This window comes from Oryzias melastigma, linkage group LG8 (assembly GCF_002922805.2).
Source record: "Oryzias melastigma strain HK-1 linkage group LG8, ASM292280v2, whole genome shotgun sequence".
In the NCBI taxonomy this organism is placed as follows: Eukaryota; Metazoa; Chordata; class Actinopteri; order Beloniformes; family Adrianichthyidae; genus Oryzias; species Oryzias melastigma.
In genome coordinates, this window is record NC_050519.1 from 7,424,379 (window position 1) to 7,448,020 (window position 23,642).

General features: G+C 39.2%; 1 protein-coding gene across 1 annotated transcript; it reads left to right on the top strand.

Annotated features, from left to right (window-relative positions):
* The first annotated feature begins 15,192 nt into the window (after positions 1 to 15,192).
* lfng (LFNG O-fucosylpeptide 3-beta-N-acetylglucosaminyltransferase) lies at positions 15,193 to 23,305 on the top strand. Its single transcript, XM_024272965.2, has 8 exons — positions 15,193 to 16,213; positions 19,787 to 19,835; positions 19,927 to 20,029; positions 20,337 to 20,490; positions 20,567 to 20,652; positions 21,423 to 21,588; positions 21,678 to 21,763; positions 21,840 to 23,305. The coding sequence occupies exons 1-8, from the start codon at positions 15,851 to 15,853 to the stop codon at positions 21,904 to 21,906; spliced, it is 1,074 nt and encodes a 357-aa protein (XP_024128733.1). The 5' UTR covers positions 15,193 to 15,850; the 3' UTR covers positions 21,907 to 23,305.
* Positions 23,306 to 23,642: the final 337 nt, after the last annotated feature.

The window sequence follows — 23,642 nt, forward strand, 5'->3', positions numbered from 1 at the left end:
GACTCGCAGTAAACAGTCAAGACGGCAAGCTGTGCTTTTTATCTCTGTCTTTTTACTTCTGCGCCCTGGAGCTTCAAAGCTCCGCAGCTAAAACCAGAACTTTGTTTTTTTGTGATGCAGTCACAATTTTATGATCAGAATAAATAGAACATCAAACAATCACTGAAAAAACGGTAGTATTTAAGCTGAGTCTGCGTCAGAGTCTCCTCACAGAAAGCCAACTTTTTTCCCCACCGTTTAAATGATGCATCAGGTTTCCATGGCAACCTGCTGCATCATTTAAACTGTGCCAGTCATCTTTTCTCTTTTGCTTTGAGCTGCTCCCTCAGTGGCGGCACACTTTCCCTCGAGGGAATTCTCACACAACATCTGCCCCATCAACCCCGCCCCCCTTTTTTTACTGACCCAACCACTCCAAAAGCCACTGAGCCTTTTGGACTGGTGGTCCTTCATAAAGGCCATCTACTCCCACCTGCAGAGAGGGTTAGAGGTCATCACCCCCAGAGGACAAGAGAAAACGAAAAATGTTTTCTCTTTTGTTTTTAGAAGTTCTCAGAACATTCATTTATTTTTTTGTAATGTTCGGCTTTGGGATCATTTGATGGCTAATGGTACGGACAGAAAAAGGTGTCTCCTTGGGGTCTTCTGAGGCTGGCTCTCCTCCCATCAGGGCCAAAAAGGATTCCCTGGGTCCTCATCAATCTGCTTCCACATTCCACAATAGCCGACAAAGGGACTGCACTCTCTCTGCAGCAGATGGCTTCGCCTCGGGCTGTCCACGCCAAGCTCCCATTGTTCAGGCTCAGGGGTTTGATGCCAGGGTCTCGCTCCTCCTTTTTCTGGCATCACAAAAGGATATTAGGGTGCAGAAGTGGATTTTAAACTTTCAAAGCAAATACAATAAGAAAAAAGTGTCTATATGCATCTCTCATGATGAGAAATTTTGCAATTTAGCAAACTTTTTAGGAGGTGTGGGATAGGCTTTAGGATTAATGCTGTGATCTCCACGGATTATCTTGATTCCCACAAGACTAAAAGGAGACAAGCGTGGCCCAGCAGGAGAACACAAGCAGCTTGCTGTCATGTTATCAGGAAAGCACGACGCCACGACTCTGAATGAAGCACAAAAAACAGAAAAATCTGCAACTAAAGTAAACCAAAAAAGTTTTTTAAATCCCACAATAACATCAAAAACATTTCAAATTCGATAAAGAAAAGAATAATTAACTTCACCTAACGTTTTTCATGACAATGAAACAGATTAAAAATTGTTCCCAGAAGAGGTTTTATGGGTTAAATGTTCACCATATTTTATTGCAGTAACTTTATAAGACGTATTTTTAGACCTTTTATCACATATTTTTATACGTTTTCCGTCTGTCCTTGTTTTAATTGGCCTTGTTTTGAATTAATTTGCTAAATAAAAACCTGTGATGTCACACATTCCTTGAGCACAACTCCATAAAGTAAATCTATAAAGCTCATTAGTTGATATGAACCCCTTTTTTAGATTCAAACCTTTTACAAAACCGTTTCAGTTTTTTTTTTTAGATCTGCAGAACCATTTTATGGCCGTGTTCTCTGCTCCTTCATCCTGAGAGTGCAGGAGCTCTTTATGATGAGAGATTCTCGGCTAAATCTCCCTGCAGCTTGACTGGCTCCATTCATCCATTAACATAAAGCTGCCCCTGCGTTGGAGAGCATGCAGGCCCAGCTCGCTGGGGCTTTTTGTGGAGGCCGCTGCCTCTGTTTAACACATCTGTTGTCTTCCGCGTCCGAGCGGCCCTCAGACAGGTCTGTGCACCACGATTCTTTTATTCGGCCGTGAAAGGACCTTCAGGGGCTCCTGATGGATGGTCTTCATTCCAATGAAAATGGAAAGTGGGACAATGAAAAGAATGGGGAGCCACCACTCCAGCTTTCTCCCAGCCCTCAGAAGTAACCTCCCATTAACCAGTCTGGTTGGAGTCTAACCGATCATGTCCAGGCAAGTTCTGGGAGCTTCATCCTTTAACACAGGAGTCCCCAAACTTCTTCTTGTGAGGGCCACATAACTGTTTTCTTCTCCAATAGGGGGCCGGGGTCGGTTTTCAGGCTTACAGAAAAAGTGTTAACAATCACAACCTCAACGTAAAGATTGATGGTTTTTCAAAAAGCCACACATAGCCAAATTTTAAATAATTAATTTCTGTAATCTTCACAGAAAAAGTAATACAAAAACATTTTAAAAACTACATATATAGCATTACCGGCGATGAATTAATAGCTGAAGATGCTTAAATTGATAGATAAAAGCACTGAAGTTGATAACTGAAAACACTGAAGCCGATAGCTAGCTAAAATATTAGCGAAATGCCAAATTAGCCAAAAAACTCAAAGAATTCTTAAATTAGCCAAAACAGCTAGCATGTATCTAACATATTAGCTAAACTTCAAAATTGCCTGACAAACTGAAAAAAGCCTAAATTAGTCAAAACATCTAGCATGTAGCTAAAATATTAGTGAAATGCCAAATCAGCCCCCAAAAATGGAAAAATGTCTAATTTAGCCAAACCAGCTAGCATAAAGCTAAAATATTATCTAAATGCAAAAATCAGCCACAAAAAAAGGAAAAATGTCTCATTTAGCCTAAACGGCTAGCATAAAGCTAAAATATTAGCTAAATGCCAAATCAGCCACAAAAATGGAAAAATGTCTAATTTAGCCAAACCAGCTAGCATAAAGCAAAAATATTATCTAAATGCCAAAATCAGCCACAAAAAAGGAAAAATGTCTAATTTAGCCTAAACGGCTAGCATAAACCTAAAATATTAGCTAAATGCCAAATCAGCCACAAAAAAATGGAAAAAAGCCTAAATTAGCCAAAACAGCTAGCATATAGCTGAAATATTAGCTTAAAACCAAATTAGTCACATAAGAAAATGGAAAAATGTCTAATTTAGCCAAACAGTTTGGGGGGCCGAGCCAAATGTGGAAGAGGACCGTAGTTTGGGGACCCCTGCTTTAACACATCAAATCATACAGATGTAGTTTTCTTACAAAATGTTCTAAAAAATCAGATCATTTTAGTATTATGAGCTTTCTCCGTCAAGTTGTTTTAGTTTTTCAGAAAGAAACCCATCATCATTTTACTGTTTTTAATCAGTCATATTGTGGTTATGATGAATGGGGGGGTTGTAATGGAAGCTGCTGGGGCCTCACAGGGTCAGAGGATGTTTACCGCAGAGCTTCAGCATCACGGATCAGGACATCATGGGGATGGAGGGACACTAGACAAAACAATGTCCTATTTAAAGATGGGTCACTGCTAATAATAAACTGCTAGAGGCCAGAGGACTTGGAAAGAAGTTGAAAACAATTGATTATTATTTATGTGTAGAAGACATTTTTAAATTGTGTTAGTTAATTAAAATGCAGGTGATTGCACGGCATCAATCTCTCACAGCAAGCTTTTATTTTGACATCTGAAAGAGGCTCAGTTCAAGCAAAAGCAGAGATAGGGTTAGACGATGAAAACATTTAGTGTTCAAATCTATGCAAATCTTGAGCTGTTAATATCTGATTGTGCTCAGGACTTGTTAATATTCTGGTGTCGTGCAGACTTGAATGCATCCCCAAGTGCTGTTCCCGTTCCATCAACACTGTCAGCCTGCTTCAGAATCCCTTTTCAAATCGAAATAGACACTTGTGGTCGGACACAATGGGCGTCATTGTTTCCCTTTGAAAAGACAGCATGTGCTTTGCTAATGCCGCAGTTGCAGCAGCAAACCTCCGGGACAACTTCTGCATTCAGCCTTTGATTAAGGAGCGCTGTTCTGCATGGATGACTTCCTACAAGATGCCTGAAGGTTGTGGGAAAGGGCCAGCGAGCAAGTGTGGCCTCATTCTAGGGCCTGCCCCGGCCTGGGTGAATGGACAGTTTAGATTCTGGGTGCAGCTCAGTCCAGCTGGGGTGTGGGTGGTCACCGGTGACGTGAACCTAGTGGGACAGATGCAACTCCATGGAAAATGTTATCACAGGTACAAGCAAAACATAGATACAATCTTATATATACATATATTAAAAACATGTTTCAAATGCATTTTCTTGTTTTATTTATAACCCGTATTTACAGTGAAGCAAAAAAGTATTTGAACACACTGTGATTTTGCAAGTTCTTCCACTTAAAATCATGGAGGGGTTTACATTTTTATTTTAGGTCCATTTCCACGGTGAGAGAAATAATAAAAAAAAAATTGAAATCACATTTTTATGATTTCTTAATAATTTATTTGAATGCTAATGCTGCTAAGTAAGTATCTGAACCTCAAAGAACTTTTAGGCCCAATCCGAATTTTTCCCTTCTCCCTTCCCCTTCATTTATCCCTCCCAAACGGAGGGTGATGAAAAAATGGTCTCTAATATTTCGGGTGTGACTTTCGTTCAATGTCGTCATCAATAATCACCGGTCCGCTAGCTTTAGCGCGGAGCTTAAATATTCATATCAACAGCAGTTTTCTAACTTTAAAAAGGCCACGCTACAACAAAAAGTAATTAAATGTAGACTTCTGTGGTTCAGAGCGCACCTATGTGAAGAAAAGCGCTTCTCAGCGTGACGTGGATTACTCTCACAATGGTGGACCCCTCTGATTGGAGGGTGACATTTGAAAAATAATAATCCCAAAATAATAATAAATAAAATTTTTGATAATAATCAAAAACATGATTTGCACTTAAAATGCCCCTTCAAATTAGGGGAAGGGATAATGGAAGAATTCAGATTGGGCCTTTTTGTTGTAGAATTAACTCTTTACAGTCATAAAACTGCTGTTATTATGTATATTCAAGCGCTGGAAGCTCCGCGATTATTGGTGACAAAATCGACGAACGTGACGTCCAAAATAAGAGACACAATATTTTCATACCTCTCCGTTTGGAGGGCCAAATGAAGGGGAAGGGACAAGGACCAGGGAGAGGGGAAGATTTAGGATTGGGCCTTAGTCCACCTTAAAGTAGTCCACCTTTACTCATTATCTTAAATTTGCTGCATGAAGACACCTGTCCACCCCCATACAGTCAGTAAGACTCCAACTACTAACATGGCCAAGACCGAAGAGCTGTCCAAAGACACCAGAGTCAAAAATGTAGACCTTCACAAAGCTGGAAAGGGCTATGGAGTAAATCTCAAGCAGCTTGGTGAAAAAAGATCCTCTGAAGCAATTATTAGAAAATGGATGCAGCTAAACATGACTGTCAATCTTCCCGTCAGACTGGGGCTCCATGCAAGATCTCACCTCGTGGAGTCTCTATGATCCAAAGAAAGAACTTCACAGGAGGATCTGGTCAGTGACCACCATATCCAAGGTTACTGTTGGTAATACGCTAAGACGTCATGGTTTGGGTCCCCTGCTTAAATGTTCAGGTCCATCTTAAGTTTGACCATTTGGATGATCCAAAGGAGTTATACATTAACATCTAAAGTGAGACCATTGTCTACAAAGGCCAAAATAATAAACTGCTTACAAATGTATTAACTACCTTTGTCAACATTATGTTGAGTGTTTTGCAGCACCTCATCTAAAGTGTTACCCCTAAACCTAACAGAAAATCTTTGTAGGAGCTCAAATCTGTGTTTCTCAGTGACAACCCAGAAACCTAACTGATCTAGAGAAGATCTATGTGGAGGAGTGGACCAAAATCCTTCCTGCAGTGTGTCCAACCTGGTGAAAAACTATTTAAAAAAACAGTTAACCTGTGTAATCACAAACAAAGACTACGGTATCAAGTATTAAGATTGATTTTCTCCCATTTTAAATTATGTATTTGCAGCAGCAGCAGCATACAAATCAATTATTTAATAAATCAATCAAGTGATTTTTGGACTTTTTTAGATTATGTCTCTCACAGTGGACATGCAGCTAAAATGAAAATGTCAAATCACAGATTGTTCAAATACTTATTTTCCTCGCTGTAAATAATAAAGTTTTATCTTAATTTTTCATTGTTTCACTTACATTTATTTTACAAATGTTGAAACTTGTTGTCATCATCCTTGTTTTTCTGTTTGGACTTCTGTTGTTCTCTCAGGCTCACTCTGAAAAAAAATAAATACATAAAATGAAAAGTTTTCACAACAACTGTTAAAATATGTCGTCTCAAATGGATGCCCGAACCACAATTATGACAGCAATGATAATTGTAAACAATATTGATGGGAAATGTTTGGAGTGATTTGATGAACCATAAAAACCCTGACAGCTGCTTAAAATACAGCCAATCAAGATAATTGCTTTAGTTGGATGTTGTGTTGGTTTGGTTGTTGCTAAGCGCTTGCAAATTCCTGCATGGAGCAACAACATCAATGTAAGGGTTAAATTTATTTAAAAAGGTGAAGAAGAATCGTGTCACTTTTTCTGCATTAAAAACCTACAAGAAACAACTAATTTATAATTTCAGGAACAAATAAAGTTTTTTTTTTATGTGTGCATTATGTATTATTTCCCAGCCATTCAGAAGAGGGTTAAACTAACCTGTCACAGATGCTTCTCGTGGGAAATTAAAAGCCTCATAAGTAGCAGTGTAGTTTCCCACGGATACTAGAAGAGCTCTTTACTTCAGGAAGCTTCCTAAAAATCTAGTTTGTAGCATTTATATTAAGATAAATGATTTAAAATGTTGTATTTTCAGAATAAAAGAAAAATCAATAATGTCCACAGTTACTGTTTACCGTTATGCGAAAAGAAAGCCCAAAATCCTCATTATTTTTGTCTCTGCTAATCCATTTAATATGAGAGGATCAGCCCAGTTGGACCGGCGACAGGAGATAAACCGTTGGTCTGAGAGAGCAGAGATGCTCTTGTTCCCTGGCTGGAGATGAACTAGGACTAGTGCCAGAGATTAATCCCAGTAGTGAACGGGAGAGAATCCCCTCAACTGACCGAGGTGGACATTATCATGGGGGTGTGTGTGAAGTCGGTTATGATATGGGATTTACTGACAGGTGGCATGTTCAGTGTGGTAAGGCCTCCCCTGCTCATCCTCTCAATCCTCTTGCGGTTGATTTTTCACTAATTCCATGATATTAGTAGCTCTAAGCAGATAATAGAAATGCAAACCCCTTATAAGCTGGGAAAATAGCCAGAGAACAGATGAATTACAAACGTAAGGACAGGACGTCAACACTTACAGAAAAAAAGGAAACAAATCAATTTTTATGTTCTTAAGTTTGGGGTTTGGCGCAGACTTTTCCTCGGAAAGAGCAGGAATCTTCCTGGAGGGATGGAGAAACGGGAACATGCATCATGTCTTCTCAGAGCAGAAAAATCCACTTGATGTTTTCTAAAGTTCTCTTTCAGATCACTTGACATAAACCAGAAAGTTTCTCCATCAACTCTATCACCTGTGGTGTGGCACCAGAAAGGGTAACATCTTGCTCAAAGTTGGTTAAACATATTTAAAGACCCAGTCTGATCATCTTTTGATCTATTTTAAAAGAGTTTTTTTTATGACTATTCCATGATTTTAATTAAGCCAAAAAACTAGCGACTTCTTGAACATAGTTTCAGCAGAATGGTTCTTAAAAAAATTTGCCTCCCGCTAGCTTAGACTTCTAGCCAAACATTACTGGTGCAACAAAAATGGCGACAGATAGTGAAGCTAGTCACGGAAGAGAAGGACGTAGATGGATTCAAGCCTCGTTTCCACCTAGCATTCCAGTCTGGTACGGTCCGACAAGGAGTGATACGGTATGGTGCAGTCGATTCTGGCGAGTGCTTCCACCCAGTCAGGACCGGTTCTGGGCATAGGCGACCTAGGCGGCTGCCTAGGGCGCCATCTTTTGGAGAGGGTGCCAAATTCTTAGGATTATATATTATTCCTTCTCTTTTCTTTTTTTGTTTAGCAGTTTGAAGCACCACTCATTTAATGTAAAAATAAAATATAATAGTTAAAATGTAAATAAAATAGCTCAAACGTTTGATGTAATTAATAAAACTGCAGTGCACCCTGTCTAAGCTGGGTTGGGGGAGGAGACGGTCACGTGGTGTTGCTGCTGTTAATGCTTCTTTAAAACTTTAAGGATGAAAAAAGGAAGAGGAGGAAACAGGCTCAAAGCAGAGGTTTGTTTTTTTACTGATATAAAATTGCTTGGTTTTTGGTTAAAAAGAGACAAATTTAACTCATGATCTAGTGTTTTTATTTTCAACACATTTGAAATGCACCTACTTTCCTCTTGAGTACTGGTTCATTGATGGCGCAGTCAGTTAGCGCATTTGCTTCAAGACAAAGCGTTACCTAGTTTAAACCCCAGTTTGGATGTCCGAATTTCAGGCCTCTTCAGTTCTCTTTTTGTCTAGGGCGCCATGCAGCCCAGATCCAGGACTGTACTCAGTTAAGCTTCACTTCCACTGAGCGTTTTTTTTTTATGCGTATGCATGGTGTAGACCGCTAGCTTGCCGCTAGCTCACCCTGAATCACATTGTCGTCAAAGGATGGCAAAGAACGTTTGCTGTCCCACCGCAGACCAGACCATTTTCAATATAGACTCGTGAATAAAACAGTATAAAAGACTGCAAAAACCCAAATGCTTACAAACTTTGGAAGCGTTAGCTTAAACACTAGCTCATATTAGCACCTTCTAATGTCGTTTTCATTGTCTGCCAATCACCGGGAGGCCACAGTGGCTCCGCCCCAACTGTTCTGTTCAACTTTTCAATGGAGCTACAACCAATATGGGCCCTTAAGAGGTACGGTTCGGTACTAATGCTCAAAATATCGGACCGGACCGCTCAGTGGCAACAAGGCTTATTTGTTTACAAGTGGATGCTCAGAATGGAGCAGACCAAGGAGCATATTTTCTAAATCACAAATTTTCTCTTTTTCAAACTGCATTTTTTCATCTGGTCCTGAATCAAAACAATTTGAATAAATAAATATGTTTTCTTTTTTTACAATTTTAAGCTTAATTTTCTTAACATATGTCTTCCATCATGAGAAAAAAATGCCACAAGAAATGGTTAAAAACACATAAAAGACCAATTTGATGGTCGTGGGTTTTACAATTCATTTCAAGGGATTAAATCTACTTTTTAGCACATATATTAGAGACATTTTTTGTGGTTAAGCGTCACTTTGAGATATGACTTCATTCTCAGCGTCTTAAAGATATTACTAAACACGATAATAAAGTGTCTTGAACACTTTAGATGCACAAACGAACACAAAAAGGAGAAAAACAATGTTTCTAAAAACATGTAGCTCATGTGTTCAATGAGTCTTTATATCAGCTTTGCCACATCAATAGTGGTGCTATTCCATGTGTGCTTTTATTTTTTTTTCCTAAAGGAGAGTTGAAGTAATTTAAGAACCGTGCAGTCTACATATGCTTTCCATTGTCATGGCTCCTTGATTTGTTTTGCCTCTCGTGCTGCCGTATATCACCAATCTCCCTGTGGAGAGCTCAGTAAAAGGTCTGACTGAACTTTGCCGCTTTGCAAAAACACCATTTGACTCATAAAAACAGCAATTTGAAATGTTGAACAATTAGAGGTTGAAAGAGGGGTAATTAGTCGCTAATAGACTTCGGGACGCGGGGCAAATATTCCATACGTTGCTAAACAGCAACAGATGCGGACAGACAGCGGAGCATCTGGAGTGAGTAAATGAGGGTTTTTAAGTGACACAAGTGACAGAGCTCTGGGGAATCCAAGCATCTAAGAGCAACACACATCCTGAGGGAAAATGTGGCTGATGGAAGCCACACATCCCTATGGAATTTAGTAGAAAAAATCCTAAGATCCTGTTTTTTTTTGGAGATGATTCTCTCTAAATAATGACTTTTCTGCTTTAGTGACATCACATTTTATCCGGTGGTTGTCTTCCAGTCCTCCACCCAGATCCTCAGTCTCACTGCCCCCAAAAATATCCACCCCACCAATAGAAAAGCAGAAACCGTGTCCAGTCATCATTCTAATTCGGGTTGTTTTATCAATTATATTTCTGTCCTGATAAGACCGGGCCAGACTCCCAAAGCTGTTGATCATTCGGCGTTCCCAGACCGACTGGAGCTGTCTCAAAGGCGGAGTGCTGGGAAGCATTAGGCTGACGGAGTGGAAGTAGGGCAGGAGCAGGGGGCCGATGAGCAGCTCCGGACTGTTATGCAAATAGTTTGTCTCTGCCTGGTTGTGAGCAGGGAGGGAAAAGGGGAGCTATGACAGAACATCAGCAACCAGCTGAGAGTTTCCTGTTTTTATTGGATCTGTGGAGACCAGTGCTTCTCAGGAAACACAAGTTTTAAAAACTTCCAATAAAATTTTCTTGTGCTAATCAGCCGATGCTGTCTTGTTTTTCTGATGCTTCTTTCATCGCACAAGTACTAGATCTCATTCCTTGGTTCTTTGTGCCTCCCTGAAGGAGCTCCTTTCAGACCCAAGCGAGTCCTCTACATGCTGATCAGAGCCGGGTTGTCTGAGCGGCGACTTCCTTCTGATGTTGCTCAAAAGAAGAAACCCAATCAGAGCTCTGCGCGGGACACCCGGTCCCCCGGCTCTCACCTCTGGTGTGATCTGTAACCCCATCAGAGATACTGTGTCCATGGTGGGAAAATAAACAGCCATGAAACCGATCCCGTCTCAGCTCACAACGAGTGCAATCTTCATCTTCCTGTTGATAATTCTGCTTTAAGAACAAAACATAAATGATAATTTTTTTAAATAGAAGCCTAAAACTCTCCCAGTCATCGGTGCATGAGCCAATCAGGTTCACTGTATAACAGAAGTGATGCTGACCATACATTAGTAAAGTTTTAATTCAAAATGTGACATAAAAGTTTCAAAAAGTAGTTTTAGATTTTCATTTTATTAGCTTTGAAGGTTTGACAGATTTTTTGAGGAGGCACTTTGGTGAAAATCTAGTTTTTTGGTGTTTATTTTCTGATGATGGAGGATATATATGAAGAAAATTACACTCTAAATTGGATTTTTTTAAGTAAATTGTTGTGAATCAAAAGCAGATGAAAAAATACATTTGGATAAAAAAGCGTATTTTTGATGTAGAAAATAATTAAATAAGTATATGTAAACAAATAGATCCATGTACGTCTTCGTTTTCCTCGTCCGAGCTGGTTTAAAACTGTACCGCTAGATATGTTAGGTTGGGGCTTTAAGCAAGCAGGAGAGCCCGTAAACAGAGAGCTCTCAGCAACGGGGAGAGGAAGAGGGGTGGTGTTGCTCCAACTCAACAGCAAATTTCTAAGGTGCTACTGCTGCTCTGCAGGAACTATGTCCTAGAAAACAACTCGATTTTTTTAATTTTGGCTAAAGGCTGATGGTATTCCCACGTATTTATGTGCAACCAGCATAAAAGGGATGGAAATTTATGTTGGGTAAATGTGAAACGTGCAGACAAGATGCACAATGCTGCATTGCCGACATGTATTTTAAGTGGATCTTGTTGTTATCTGTATGTATTTAAAGTTAAACCTAAAGGTAAAATCCTATTTTCTGTCAAATGTGTTCTTCACATATAATCCATACCCTGGAGGAAGGGTGAGCTGCAGAAACAACAGCACTTAACCATACCTGTAATCCTAACTCTAACCCTGGCTGCATATATTTCAAAAATTAAGTGCAAATCAACACTTTCTTGGCCATAAACAGCATAATTATAACAAAAAGATCACTGTGAACACTTTTAAAGTAGCTAAAAAGATGATCTTGGAGACCATTTAGTTATATTTTTCCATTCTTTGACTTTGTACTTGCTTTGTTTTTGGAATATTTTGTATTCTTTTGCCTATACTTCTGATTTTTGTTTTAAAACGTAAAAATAGTCCTCAGTTTTTGTGATTTTTGCAGTAAAAAAAGACTCTAAAGTTACTACTTTGCATAGATTTTTAGTACTGTATCAGAGTTATACTGTAAACCTGTAACAGCAATGTTTGTAAAAAAAAAAAAAAAAAGAAAAGAAGTTGGTGCCTTAACAAAGCAACTTTTGCCTCAAAAAATGTTTTACAAGTAAGTTGTTTGAGCAAAATTGCCCAAAAAGGCTCCAAATTACAAAGGGTGTTTGATTTTTGAGAAACAGTTTTTGACTACAAAAGTTCATCCTCTCTATATGTTTATCTGCAGCATTTATAAGAGGTTTTATTTTAACGTCCACAAATGTTGATCAACTTACTTGAAGATTTGTCTTCAAACAAATTGCTGCAGTCAGCATATTTGCTGAATATCATTAAAAGGAAACCAAAACTTCCCTCTTTGTAAAGAAGATATATTGAACAGTGGAGTGTTCAAAAACTGGATTTTTATGATGATTTCTTCTCTTGTCGAAGGGGAAAAAGAGTGGAGACTGAAACAGATGCATGACAGATCACAAAGGCTGCATGAAAGTCTTACGAAGGATTTGCGAACAAAGAAAATCTTCAAACGCACAGACATCCAGGAAACCATACCGAGGAATGTTAAACACTCCGCAATGCAAGTTAAATGGAAACAACATGAAGCAGTGAGAAAGATGTGGCTTTAAGTTAATGTTTTCCATGTTTTTCCTGCAGCCAGGATGAAGGTTTGTGCATTCTGGATCAGGAAAAGTGGAAAAAATAAAAATAAAAACAGGATTCTGATTGCTGGACGGTTCAGGATCGCTGTGGCCACCATGAAAAGTGACCTTCACATATTTAGGAGCATATTCAGGAGCGGCAGTCCTCTATTTTTACAGATCTCCCATCATGCTGCGACATCAGAGAGAACATCAGGAGCTTTGTGGTGTTTATTTGTGGGTTTCATGGGCACTTGAGTGAGGATGTGGGTTTATCTGAGGAGACTGCCTGTAATCTCTGTGGTCGTCGGGGGGGTAGTGTTACAGACGAAAAAAGAGTTCTGTGCAAACTCGAAAAGCAAAAAAGAAAGTGTGTCAGTGAAACAAAAGAAAAAAAATATGATATAAACTGTGAACCGAGGAGGGAGGGAGGGAGGGTGCAGTTTCAATTCTTTCAGTTGCCATCTAAACAACTGGCGTTTTATAAGCCATTTCAAAGGATCCGGAACAGTTTCCAAGTTTGAACAAAACCCCTTTAAGTCTTGCAGAGAATGGCTGAACCCTCTTGGCCTGGTTTCTTGCCTTTCGCTGTTAAAAGATGAACAAAAGGTCCTGACGAGAGTGAAGGAGGCAAGCAGGAAGAAAACACCTCTAGTGCAAAACAATCATATGTGAGACGATAGATTTCTGGCGACTGGTGCAAAGAAGCAACAGTTGGGTGTTTAGCACGATCATCAATGGTTCTGTGAAAGCGCAGGAGGGATATTGGAAGTGTTTGGTTGCAGAGAAGTTGGACGCTCCAGCAGCTGCACCGTGTCTGGTCCCAGCAACGCTCGGCGCTGAAAGCCAGAATCTGAACAAGCCTTCAAGAATGGCCAACTGCAGAGCGAGTCCTCACATGGACCCGGGCAGAACAATGGGGTCTGTTGGGCCGAGCAGCCGACCCACACTCGCCTGAGTACACGTGATCTGAAGAGAGGCCATGGCTGATGCTGCTTAACCTGATTCCTCTGTTATCTTAAGGTATCTGGCTTGAGTATTTCATGATAAGCTGATTTATCTAGTTCTTGTGAACAATTGGCTTTTTGTTCTCTTATCAAAAAGTAACAAGCTTTTGGAGTTAAAACTCAATTTAAACAATTTAAATGATAATAGATCAGTTAAGTTTGACATTTTAGGGTCACTCGTACTAAAAACAAAGAAATTATTTTAGTAATTCATAGTTAAAAACTATAATAAGCTAATTTTTTTCCATCAATGTTATTTTTTTAGTTTAAATATTTGCTTTGACTTTCAATCTTATAAGTTTTCCAGCTTCTCTGAGGTTTTGCACAGAAAATATCAAGAAAAAAACAACTGAACATGAGTTTTTGTGGAACTGACTGGCTTTTTATTAGGATAAAAGTTAAAATAACATTTTTTTTTCAATTTCTGAATGGTCTGACTCTGATTTTATAACTTAGAAAGGAGTTTTTTAAAGACCCACTCTGATCATCTAATTTTTTAATCTGTTTTAAAAGTGTTCCCAAGTATTTAGTAATTATTAGGACAAATTATTTAGCCAAAATCAAAATACCTGCATTGTTTTCTGGGACATTGTTTCTATAGAACATCTGTAGATCATTCGAAATTAGCCTCTGGGGCAGAGCAACCCCGCCTCCCTTTCCATCCCCGTTGCTGAGAGCTCTCTGTTTACATGCACTTCTCTTAAAATGTTTTGTTTTCCTCCTGATTCACAATGATTTTACTACAAGCATTTTTTCTCTATGTATTTGTCCTCCATCATCAGAAAACTAAAAGATCACATTAAAAACATGACTCAGTAGGTTTTTGAGAATGCATGCTTTGTAAAACACAGTTCATTTTGGCCATCAGCGGCAAAAATTGGTCCACTTAAAAATACTACAAGTTATCTTAGTCTAACCTAAAAGTGAGGGAGTTTACTCGAAGTTAAATTTTGTTTACTATCTACAAACTGTAAACTTAAAATGTTCCAATTTAGTCTGAAGAAGTATTCAGTTAGTATACTTCATACACATCATGTACATGATCTATAGTATATTTATAGTCAAATACCTACTAAAAAACTACTATTTTCTAAGAGAAGTGCCCCTCACCCAAACAGGGAATACTGAAAGTGGTTTAGATGTGAATTACTTATAATTTCTAGAAGAAAAATGGCATAGATAATATAAAAAAATTGCTAAAATGAGAAAAAACCAGCACATATTTGAAAATTGTGCATAATACAACTAATTTGACAGGTTTTCTTGGATTTTTTAGGAGATGACAATTTCACAAAGACTTGTTAACCATAAAACCTATACAATTGTTTGCTTCTTTTTTCTATTTATTTACAAAAAACCCCAATAATTAAGGTTAAAAAAATTATAAATTATAAGATTAATATGGGCAGCAATTACAAAATAAACTGCTTAAATGAGAAAAACAACATTACATTGGTCTCATTTTTTAAAATTGAACTAAATATAACTAATTTGGTAGATTTCATGAAGTCGTGCTAACAAGAGAAACTACGATTTTGATGCCTTTCTTTTGTATTTATATACAAAAACAGCAAGAAATGTTAAAAGGCATATAAATTGTAATAAAAAAATATATGGGCAGCAATTACACTGTAAATTGCTCAAATGAGAAAAATATTAAGTTGGTCTAATTTTTCAAAATTGAACAAAACTCAACTGATTTCTTTATTTTTTTGTCCAAAAAGACTTATTAGCAAGTTATGACTTATATTAAATAGACATCATGAGAGTATTAGTTCCTTTTTCACTCAAAAAATTTAAGATAATAAATAGATAAATTTTAAGAAATGCATATATATAAAAATAAAATAAATAAATAAAGTTAGGAAGCTATTACACATACATTGCTAAAATGGGAAAAAAACATCTCACGTAATAAAATTGGACAAATTACAACTAATTTAGGAGTTCTTTGAATTTTTTGGGGAAAATAAAAATAAATGAAGACTTGTATGCAATTTATTTCTTACAGTAAATAGACATAATGAGATAATTAACTCATTTTTAATTTAAAAATAAGTTGTGTACTGTTAAATAAAAAAATATTTAAAAAAATCAGGAGAAAAAAAACCCTCTTGCTCAATCTCAAAAACGTGGGCGTGGCGTCCCTCCTAGAGGGCGTGGCTATGCTGACAGCTTATAAATGTCTCTGCTCCTCCTCTGGAGGAGTATTTGTCATGGTTTCTAGAGGAGTGTGAGTTTCTCCCGTGGTTCTGCGTCAGGACACAACACCGTATGGACTTTGTATCTTCAGCTCTGTTGACAGTTAGAATAGATTTGAAGCTCCAACATGCTGAAGAATAACGGGAGGAAGGCGGCCGTGTCCGCCGCCTGCACGGCGGGGCTCTGCCTGCTGCTGCTCCTCGCGCTCCTCGCCCTGCAGCATCCGCGCGCTCAGGTGCCCGAGCAGGTGAGCCAGGACGGCGCGCGCCCGGGAAACGAGAGGAAAGGATTTTCGGCGTATTTCAGCACACTGGCGCGCGCCAGGAGGGAAGTGGAGAATCCCAGCGCACCGCCAGCATCGGGAGATCCTCCTCCGGCTGAGGACATCAGCGTGGAGGACGTCTTCATCGCGGTGAAGACCACCAAGAAGTTCCACCAGTCCAGGTTGAAGCTGCTCCTGGACACGTGGATCTCCAGGAATGCGCAGCAGGTAAGAAAAACCTGTCATTATTTTTGGAAAGATGATGGAGATGGTGCGCCTGCGCAGGCGCACCATCTCCATCATCTTTCCAGCTTTTGTCATTAAAAGAAATAGTACAACACTCTGGAGCCCTCTTCTTGCACTTCCACCCCCCCTTTTCCAGCTCCAACAAAGCATCTTCTAAAGGGGGGGATGAGAACTGCTCCCCTCTTTCCATGGGAACAGTGCGCCATGCGCATGGGGGGCTGAATTTGGCTTTCTGGGACAAAAGGGGGACAGATTTCTACTCTGAAGCTTGGAAACAAAGCAGAAAAAAAGAAGGAAAAGGAGCCAGTGAATTTTAATTTCTGCAGTGTCACACACAGATTTCCTCTCAGGGGTTTTGGGTTTCATCTCTTGGGATACTTTTCAGTGAGCAACTCCAAACTCTGGTATGTTACAAAAATATTCTCAGCTCATGATGAGAGGCCCCAAGGTGCCGATTCCGACGTGCTAATTGGCTGGCAGTGACTGAGGATGCTGCAGGGTTAACCCATCACACAGAGGTAACAGCAGGGCCTGATCGGCAGACAGCTGGCTGCAAGGACAATGAGGGGCACAATGCAACAGGGAGTTCTGGAGGAAGGGTGCCAGGTGGTCAGCGCAGAAGGAACAAAGGAGGGCTTTAATGCCAGCCATATGATGCTTTGTGCTCCCACCGCTTGCATATGGCCGTCCTCTGCAGACTAGTCTGATTCTCACGCTCAGCTGATGAACATCTGTGGATCATTTTGCAGAAGAAAGAGAAGTTAAACTCCCTCTAACTTACTTAAAGCACTTTTTTAAAATTCAAATTGATTCAAATCTATTATATATTTTGTTAGATAATGCAATAAAACAGCTATCTATAAACATAAATCTACTTTTATTAATACTTTTCTCTTGAATAATTGTTCTTTTTTTGGGTGTTGTACCATGCATTCCTGTCTTATGAGTATAATAATTAGTCGGCACTCCAACAATAACCTCACAGAAGAAAAAAAAGCTGGCTCTATTGTGGAGCTAATGAAATAGGCTCCAAATTTGGCACAGAGGAGACATTTTCTTTCAATTTCTTTCACCAAACTGCACCCCTGCTGCAGGCGATGCCCCTTAAAAACCACAAAGGTGCTTTTATTTATTCACTTTTTTGAGTCCTTGAAGCAGAAGGGTGGGGAAGGGCTTGATGGAAAGAAGGGAGGCTGGTGCCCTTCCTTCCTGTGGAGCCGGAGACAGCCAGCCAGGCACCACGTTCAGCCCAGACAGGGCCGTACCGCCTCTTCCTGTCGCTGGGAGGCTCAGGCCCTCCCAACCCCTTTTTTGTGCTCTCATTTTCCTTTTTATTTTTTTATATATGTCAGCTACCACAATTATTTTAATAGTCGATTATTTAATCATCGATTATTTTTTCCGATTAGTCGACTAATCAGGCCATACACAAAGTGGATGTAAACATCTTACACACACATTGTACACATCTTAACTATCATTAGCTTTAAACTAACTGAAAACTAAATATATACAGATTGACTTGTAATAATGTTGGTGTAAATGCAGTAAGCTGAATTTGGCTGCCAAAGATGCTAGTGCTGATAGCTGAGGATGCTGAACTTAATAGCTGAAAATGTTGAAGCTGATAGGCGGCTAAAATATTAGTTAAATGCCAAATTAGCCTTCAAAACAGAAAAAGCCTAAGTTAGCCAAAACAGCTAGCATGTAGCTGAAATATTAGTTAAATTCCAAAATAGACAAAAAACAACCAAAGCTAGCCAAAACAGCTAGCATGTAGCTGAAATATTAGTTAAATTCCAAAATAGACAAAAAACAAACCAAAGCTAGCCAAAACAGCTAGCATGTAGCTGAAATATTAGTTAAACTCCAAAATGGACAAAAAACAAGCCAAAGCTAGCCAAAACAGCTAGCATAAAGCTAAAAAAGTTGCTACAGTCCTAAATAGCCTAAAAAACAAAAAAGCTTAAATTAGCCAAAAGACCTAGCATTTAGCTGAAATATCAGCTAAACTAAAAAAAAGGTTAAGTTAGCTAAAACAGCTAGCATGGTGGTAAAATATTAGCTAAAATTCCAAAATAGCCTAAAAACAAAAAAGCTGAGATTAGCCAAAATAGCTAAAATGCAGTTGAGATATTATCTAAACTCCAAAATAGCCTAAAAAAAACAAAGCAAAAAAAGCCTAAATTAGCCAAAAATAGCTAGCATGTAGCTGAAATATCGGAAAAACTCCAAAATAACCTAAAAAATCTTAATAATTGTCAAAATAGTCCAAAAAGCTAGCAGAATACCATTAGAACTTTCAACTTTACTACACTCTGACTCCAAATAATATAAAGTAACGACTAATCGACTATTTTAAAAGTCAATTAGTTGACTAATCATGGCAGTCCTCAGCGTTAGACTACTTTTTTATTTTTTTGTATTTTTAAATTAATATTCCATAAAAGATGGAGTCGGGCGACACAAACTTTCCTTCAGGCTTCTCTCTATGGTTAACTCCAGCAGCTGTATGCAAATTCCTGCAAACATGCTCAGAATTTACCCAGAGGAGGCTTTACCCAGCATGAAAACTTGCTGCATTGTTCTATTCAAGAGCCCCCTGGCTGTGCATGTGGCTCAGAGGCGTGGGGGGGTTGTGGGATAAGAGGGGTGGGGGTGGCCACACACGGGTTTGGATTCACTAATCAGCAGTGAGATCCTTCCTCCTTCCTTTTTTTTTCCTGTCAGAGCCCTGGCAGCTCGGGCAGCTGCCTCTGTGATTAGGCGTCTATTGAGCAAGCTTTAAGGCAAACAGTGCCAGCCTTCAGTGGTGAAACCTCCACCCTCCATCCAGCAAAAAAAAAAAAAAAAAAAAAGTCTCCAGCAAACATCTGCAGGAAAGCTATCTGCAGCTCCACGTCTGCATGTGGAGACACGTGGCGCAGATAAGGTGGCGTGATGTTGGGCAGGTGCTGCCTCACCTGAGGTAAACAGGCGGTTAAAAAGCCGGCTGTCTTTTCATCAGCACCATTCAGCCGCCAGCACCTGCTCGCCATAAGCAATCATAAAGTGAGGTGTACCCCCCCCAAGTGTGTTCCTGCCCGCCGCCCCTTTGTCGTTTGCCCCTTTAATGACTAATTGCTACATTCAACAAGCGTCTGCAGTCTCTGGCTTTGACTTTATGAGTCTGTCAGTCAGACAAAGCGGCTGGCTCGTCCCGACTGTAACATTTTCTGCCAGAGTTTGAAAATTTAAGCATGTTGGGGCTGCAGCAGGTCCCTGCAGGGCAGAGGGCCTCAGCCAGGGGACGCGCTGCATGAATGGAGTGTGTGTGGGAGGCGGACAGTCTGCCTCCGCTTTTGTTGTTTGTCTGGGATGCTTTTGGGGTGGCTGCATGGTTGCCACGGAGAGAGTAAAAGGCGGGACAAAAGGCTTTTATTAGAGCAGGGGGCTGTTTAACTCGGTGTGTTTTCCACTGCATAAAAGACGCGTTGATTGATGCTAATCACAGCAGCTGGATGCGAGTGTCGGGTCTGAATGAATACTTACGTTTGATTTCCTCTTCTTTTTCAGACGTATGTTTTCACCGATGGAGAGGATGAGGAGCTGAAGAAGAAAATTGGTGAGTTTTACAACCCAGAAATAATAATAATAAAAAAACACGTGTCTATTGATTATAAGCATATTTTTTTTACTTTTTTTTGTTGTTTTAGGGAGTCATGCAGTCAACACCAACTGCTCTGCAGCTCACAGCCGGCAAGCGCTCTCCTGCAAGATGGCGGTTGAATACGACAAGTTCATAGAATCTGGAAAAAAGTAAGCATTAGTTTAAAAAAGGCATATTTTAAGGACTAAGTCAGACCAAAACTACATTTTTAAAACTTTAAAAATGTATTTTCTATCATTGCTTTGCATAAAAAAGACAGGAATATTATTCCAGAAGAAATCAACTTAAACTGTAAATAACTTTCCATATTTTACTCTCCATTAAAAATATATTTTGTCAAAATGATGCAAGTTAGAAATAAGGCCAAGATAACATTGGTTCATTAATAATAATAAAATAAAGGGCCGGGTAGAATTGACTTTGACACATTCTAAGTGGTCTTTTTCTGCTCCAAAGGTGGTTCTGCCACGTAGACGACGACAACTACGTGAACGCTCGGGCTCTGGTGAAGCATCTGTCGCAGTACCAGCACACCCAGGACATGTACATCGGCAAACCCAGTCTGGACCGGCCCATAGAGGCCACGGAGAGGCTGGGGGACAATAAAATGGTACGCAGTCGGATCATATTTACATAAATGTGACGCTTTATTGTGAAAATACTAAGTTGATAACTTCCTTTTGTAGAAACCGGTCAACTTCTGGTTTGCGACTGGAGGGGCGGGTTTCTGCGTGAGCCGAGGTCTGGCTCTGAAGATGAGTCCGTGGGCCAGGTAGGGTCATTTACAGATGTAAAACGTGCTTTTCAAAATAAAATGCATCATGGAGGGCAAAATAAATCCGGTTCATAAAATTGATTAATCGATTTGAATCGATTCAAGCTTAACAGATTAATAATCGATTCATAAAAAAAATTAAATCGATTTAGCACATGAAGCTAAAATCCGCTAGCTTGATGCTAATGTCTAATGGAATTTCCTATAGGACGGCTAATGCTAATGCTTGGTCAACCTAAACATACATTTCTGACTAAATTAACATCTTTATATACTCACAGGTATGAACTTTACAAACTTTTTTAAAGAATTATTTATTAAATTAACTATTTTTGGGTCTAAAACATAGTTTTTTGCTCATTTCTTCTTCTGGAAAAAGGTGTAATGCTACAGTGTGATCGCCTCCTAGTGGCCAAACTAACTTCAGGAGAGGCAGAACGATGTTTACAATGTTGATCTGAACATTTTTGTTAGAGCTTCTCCTTTTGAGAATCCATGTAACATTATATACTATTAACAATCTCATTATTTCAAATTTTACAGTATGTGAAATGTATCAGATTAATATAAATATATTAAATTAAATAAATGTTTTTTTCTAAATAAATCTGTAAACTCAAAATTAAATTGAATTAAAGGATTGAAACAATAAAAAAAAAAAAAAAAAAATGGAATCAGGCTCTTGTGAATCGAATCAAATCGTTTCTTGAAATTATAATCCATACTCAGCCCTAAAATAAAAGCATCTTGTTTGGCTTTTTCTCTAGTGGAGGTCACTTTATGAACACGGCGGAGAAAATCCGACTTCCCGACGACTGCACCATCGGCTACATCATCGAGTCGGTTCTCGGGGTCCATCTGACCCGCAGCAACTTGTTCCACTCCCACCTGGAAAACCTTCAGCAGGTGTCCAGATCGGAGATTCACAAACAGGTATTGACCTCAGCTGGTGTTTTTTTTTTTTTTTTTTTTTTCCCCAAACAGGAAGCAGGAAGGATCCTAATTTTTCCTCTTTCTTCCAGATCACCCTCAGTTATGGGATGTTCGAGAACAAGAGTAACATCATCAGTTTGAAAGGGGCTTTTTCTGTGGAGGAGGATCCATCGAGGTGAGAGACTTTTCTCATTTTACAAGCTGAAAATCCAGTTTTCCTCTTATCTAATTTTTACATTTTTGTTTTCCAGGTTCAAGTCTGTGCACTGTCTCCTGTACCCAGACACTCCGTGGTGTCCCCCCCAGGTTGCCTTCTAGGGCGACCGCTCCTTCCTCATCCTCGTCCCCGTCGCCTCGGTATCTGAAAGGCTCGCGGGGACCAGCGTTTTGTATTGGACCGAGTGGCTGCTGCGTTCTTCCTGCAGTGGCGTGCGGTCTTTAATGGTTTTACTGGGCTGCTGTGCGGCCCGCCTCTGGACTTTGTTCCTTCCTGTCTGGAGCCGGAACGTCGTCCCCTAATCTTGGGGCGGAAGATTCCGGCTTATTTTGGGGAGGAAGTTGCTTTCAGCGTTGAGCTTTTGCAAGCAATCTGTTGAGCTTTGTGATGTATGTGTTGCTTGTATATGTATCTGCAATTCTCATAGAATGTATCCACATATATTCAAGCCTTTTTTGCCAGCTTTACATTAACTTTAGCTTTTAAAAGTGCAAAGCCGCTCCGGTTTTGCTCCTTCGTTTAGCTTCTTTAACGCCGAGGACTCCGGATAAAAGCTCTAATATGAAGATGTTGAAGATTTTAAGTGAACAGTGTTTCTCTAATGGCTTGAGCTGGCTTATGGCGGATTTCCAAATGCATTCTTTGGGGTTTTACTCTGAAGTTTACCAGGATAAAGCACTTTTTTTTTCCTTTTTTTTAAATATTTCATGGTGAAGCAAACCTGTTTACGTCCTTAACAAAATAACCCCCTCAAAATAGAATTTCCTCTTTATTTCTATGTATTTAAAACACTCCTTGCATTTGTTACAATCAGGGAAATGTTGTAAGTGGAAAATATTTTATCTTTGAGGGTTACAATCAGTGAAAAGTCTAAAAAAAAAAAAGAAAAAAATTGCACATTTGTGTCAGAAATGAGCTGCATCTCTCGCCTCTGAAGAATCACTGACTTCATTTCTGAGTCTTACATGTATTTTGAAGACTAAAAAGCAGTGGGGGCTTGTGATCAACAGTAACGTGTAATCTGAGCTGCAGTCCAAGTTTGCACAAAAGACTAGGAGCTCCTCTGTTGTTATCATCAACAGTATTGTGCTCTATTTACACATAATATTGACTGGTTACTGTTGATGCCTGTGAGGCGAGAGCGGCATCCGCCATTTCACACAGAGGCGTTCATTACCTCTGTTTTCTATCACCCACGTTGGGTTAACCTCTAATTGCAGTACTGTGTACTGCGCTTTTGTTCTGTTAAGTAGTCCCTGTATATGCTTAGACTTTTTTTTTTTGTTTTGTGGGTCACTTTTTTTAACAACCCGTCCAGTTTTTTTTTTATTGCTTTGAACTGTGGTGATTATTCTCCAGTATCTGGAGTGTTTTAACGGTTTTCCATCCTAATACTGGCTTCTCAGGGATTATATGAGCTGATCCTGGTAGTAACTACCGTGGGACCCACGGTGGCACCGAGAACTCTGAATAAAATTGCATAACCACTGAGAAATTTCCGAAGTGTGTCCTGTTTTTATTTGATTTTCTTGCGTTTAAGTCATATTCAAGGGAAATGAGCTTATCAAATAAGTGTGTGGAAGTAAAATAGTTATTTATTTTACAGATTAAGAACCGTTGTTTTATAAAAGAAAAGACATTTTGAGAAAAGGGCTACAGGAAACAAGGCAAAAAAGTCAGTAATAACACAAGAAAATAGTTAAACAGTATAAATGTACGTTTTTTTATGATAATTAAAATATCGTCATTTAAAACAGTCAAAAAGTGTCCAACCTAAGCGATGGCAGAGCTGAAATGATCTATATATATATATAAAAAAAATTGTATTTCAAAACAT

Excerpts from the sequence above, each read along its gene's own strand:
- lfng (XM_024272965.2), top strand. The coding sequence starts at position 15,851 with ATGCTGAAGAATAACGGGAGGAAGGCGGCCGTGTCCGCCGCCTGCACG. Across the intron at positions 16,214-19,786 it reads TCTCCAGGAATGCGCAGCAG|ACGTATGTTTTCACCGATGG; the intron begins GTAAGAAAAACC and ends CTTCTTTTTCAG. Across the intron at positions 20,491-20,566 it reads GGCTGGGGGACAATAAAATG|AAACCGGTCAACTTCTGGTT; the intron begins GTACGCAGTCGG and ends TTCCTTTTGTAG.